This window comes from Bison bison, unplaced genomic scaffold (genome assembly GCF_000754665.1).
Source record: "Bison bison bison isolate TAMUID 2011002044 unplaced genomic scaffold, Bison_UMD1.0 scf7180017864371, whole genome shotgun sequence".
Taxonomy (NCBI): Eukaryota; Metazoa; Chordata; class Mammalia; order Artiodactyla; family Bovidae; genus Bison; species Bison bison.
In genome coordinates, this window is record NW_011494943.1 from 7,574,520 (window position 1) to 7,576,814 (window position 2,295).

The 2,295-nt window shown below is 56.2% G+C and overlaps 1 protein-coding gene across 1 annotated transcript in view; it reads left to right on the top strand.

Annotated features, from left to right (window-relative positions):
• Nucleotides 1-2,295, top strand: part of UNK (unkempt family zinc finger) — a 35,604-nt gene that overhangs the window by 28,165 nt on the left and 5,144 nt on the right. Inside the window, exon 12 of the mRNA XM_010856504.1 lies at nucleotides 77-265. Within this exon, the coding sequence (XP_010854806.1) occupies nucleotides 77-265 (189 nt within the window). The remainder of the gene's footprint in view (nucleotides 1-76; nucleotides 266-2,295) is intronic.

Here is a 2,295-nt window from a genome sequence, read left to right on the forward strand (position 1 = left end):
GGCAGTCCACTGCTCGGCGTGGCCCCGCATGGCCCACCCAGCCCTCACTCAGCCCCGCTCCTGGCCTCTGTTGCAGGCGGCAGTCTACTGCAGAGCTCCGCGCCTGTGAACATCCCCGGCTCCTTGGGCAGCTCTGCTTCCTTCCACTCCGCGTCCCCGTCCCCTCCCGTCAGCCTATCCTCGCATTTCCTGCAGCAGCCACAGGGCCACCTGAGCCAGTCAGAGAACACGTTTTTGGGGACCTCAGCATCCCATGGATCTTTGGGTAAGAGCCAGTATGGCTCCCTAAGGCCTGGGGCGGGAGTCTGGGCTTTTGGAAAGTGCCTTTGGGTGTTCTGTCCTGGCTGGAGGCAGTACAGAGTGGAGGTGAGAGCCGGGGATCTGGGTTCAGAGGTGAGTCAGGCCCCTCATCCACAGTGCTCTGAGCTGTGTGAACCTGGACAAGTGACTTAACCTCTCTGTCTTAATTTCCTCTGTCATGTGGGTATAATGGCAGTGCCACCTCGTAAGCTGGTGCTGAGGCTTAAATGATGTGAATGAAGTGCCAGGTGCCAGACCAGTACACAGTGAGAAACATGGCCTCAGAGTTGCCAGGGCCTCCATCTGTTCTTCGTGTCAGTGTGGTTGCTCTGCCCATCACCCAGAGCTCACAGAGGCCAAGGGAGAGGTCAAACAGGCTCACCCCCAGCGCAGGGTGGCCTTCCTGGCTGGCAGAAGCGCCAGGGAGACACAGCTCTAACCCCAAAGGCTGTTTGCCAAACCCACCATTGGAACTGTGAGGACCGGGGCTCTGGAAGGCAGGTCAGAGCAGAGGGGCTAGAAAGGCGAGGAGGGGACCTGCGTATGTGAGCGGGGCCCGGTGAGCGTTCACTGCGGGAACAGATGCAAACCGGCGACATCCAGCCCGCTGCCTCTCGGTCACCAGCAGCCACTGCTCTGACTCCCCCTCCAGCAGCTGTTCCCAGAGACCAGAAACAACCCCCCCGCTGCGCCCCCTGGGGCCCCTGAGGGTTCTGGCTGTCCTGGTCACACTGAGCCTCTGAGGTGTGCTTTGACTTTCTGAGCCTCTGAGGTGTGCTTTGACTTTCTGACCAGGTGTGGGTTCTGCCCTGATCTCTTTGGAGACACTTAGGAATGACGTTGAGCTGTCAGCTTCGGAGGCTTAGAGCTATGTCTGTCTGACTTGCCTCATACATTCTGGAGGCATCTTGACTGTAGCCCTCCGTACTGGCCACGCATTCACTCATTCCTTCCCCGCATGGTTAACTGAGCAAGTATGTGGGTACAGTGTGGACCCAGGCGTCCCTGCTGGCGTGCTGCCGTGGTCTGCTGGGGGAGGCACAGGCGCCGAGCCACGAGGGCATACTTAGAGACCCTCACTTGTGTGGAGGCAAAGGGCCGGCTCTGTGACTGAGGATGACGGGGGGACCTAACCTGGAGGAAACACCGCCCGAGCGGGTGGACAGGTGCGGTGGATTGCCTCACCTCCAGGACGGGCGGAGGGCCTTGCGTCTCCACGCGGGACGACACTGGTCACATGGCCATGCTTGTGCTGCTTGGAAGACAGACTTTCTTAAATCCGTATGGTTCTGGAAAATCCTGGCTGGATTAGTGGGAAAGGGAGCAAGAAAGAAGTCATTAGAGTGATACATGTGGGCAGAATGAGGCCAGAGGTGGGTATAGGTCTCCCTCGGAAGACGGGTGCCTTAGGGGTCACAGAGCAGGGGCACACAGTATGAGCAGCCCAGGTCAGCTCAGGCGCTCAGTCGTGACTCTGCAACCCCGTGGACCGCAGCATGCCAGGCCTCCCTGTCTGTCTCCAACTCCCGGAGTTCACTCAGACTCATGTCCATCAAGTCCGTGATGACATCCAAGCATCTCATCCTCTGTTGTCCCTCTTCTTGCCCTCAATTTTTCCCAGCATCAGGGTCTTTTCACATGAGTCAGTTCTTCGCATCTGGTGGCCAGAGTATTAGAGTTTCAGCTTCATCATCAGTCCTTCCAATGAATATTCAGGACTGATTTCCTTTAGGATGGACTAGTTGGATCTCCTTGCAGTCCAAGGGACTCTCAAGTCTTCTCCGACAACAACACAGTTCAAAAGCATCAGTTCTTCAGCGTTCAGCTTTCTTTATAGTCCAACTCTCACATCCACACATGACTACTGGAAAAACCATAGCTTTGACTAGATGGACCTTTGTTGGCAAAGTAATGTCTCTGCTTTTTAATATGCTGTCTAGGTTGGTCATAGCTTTTCTTCCAAGGAACACACATCTTTTAATTTCATGGCTGCAA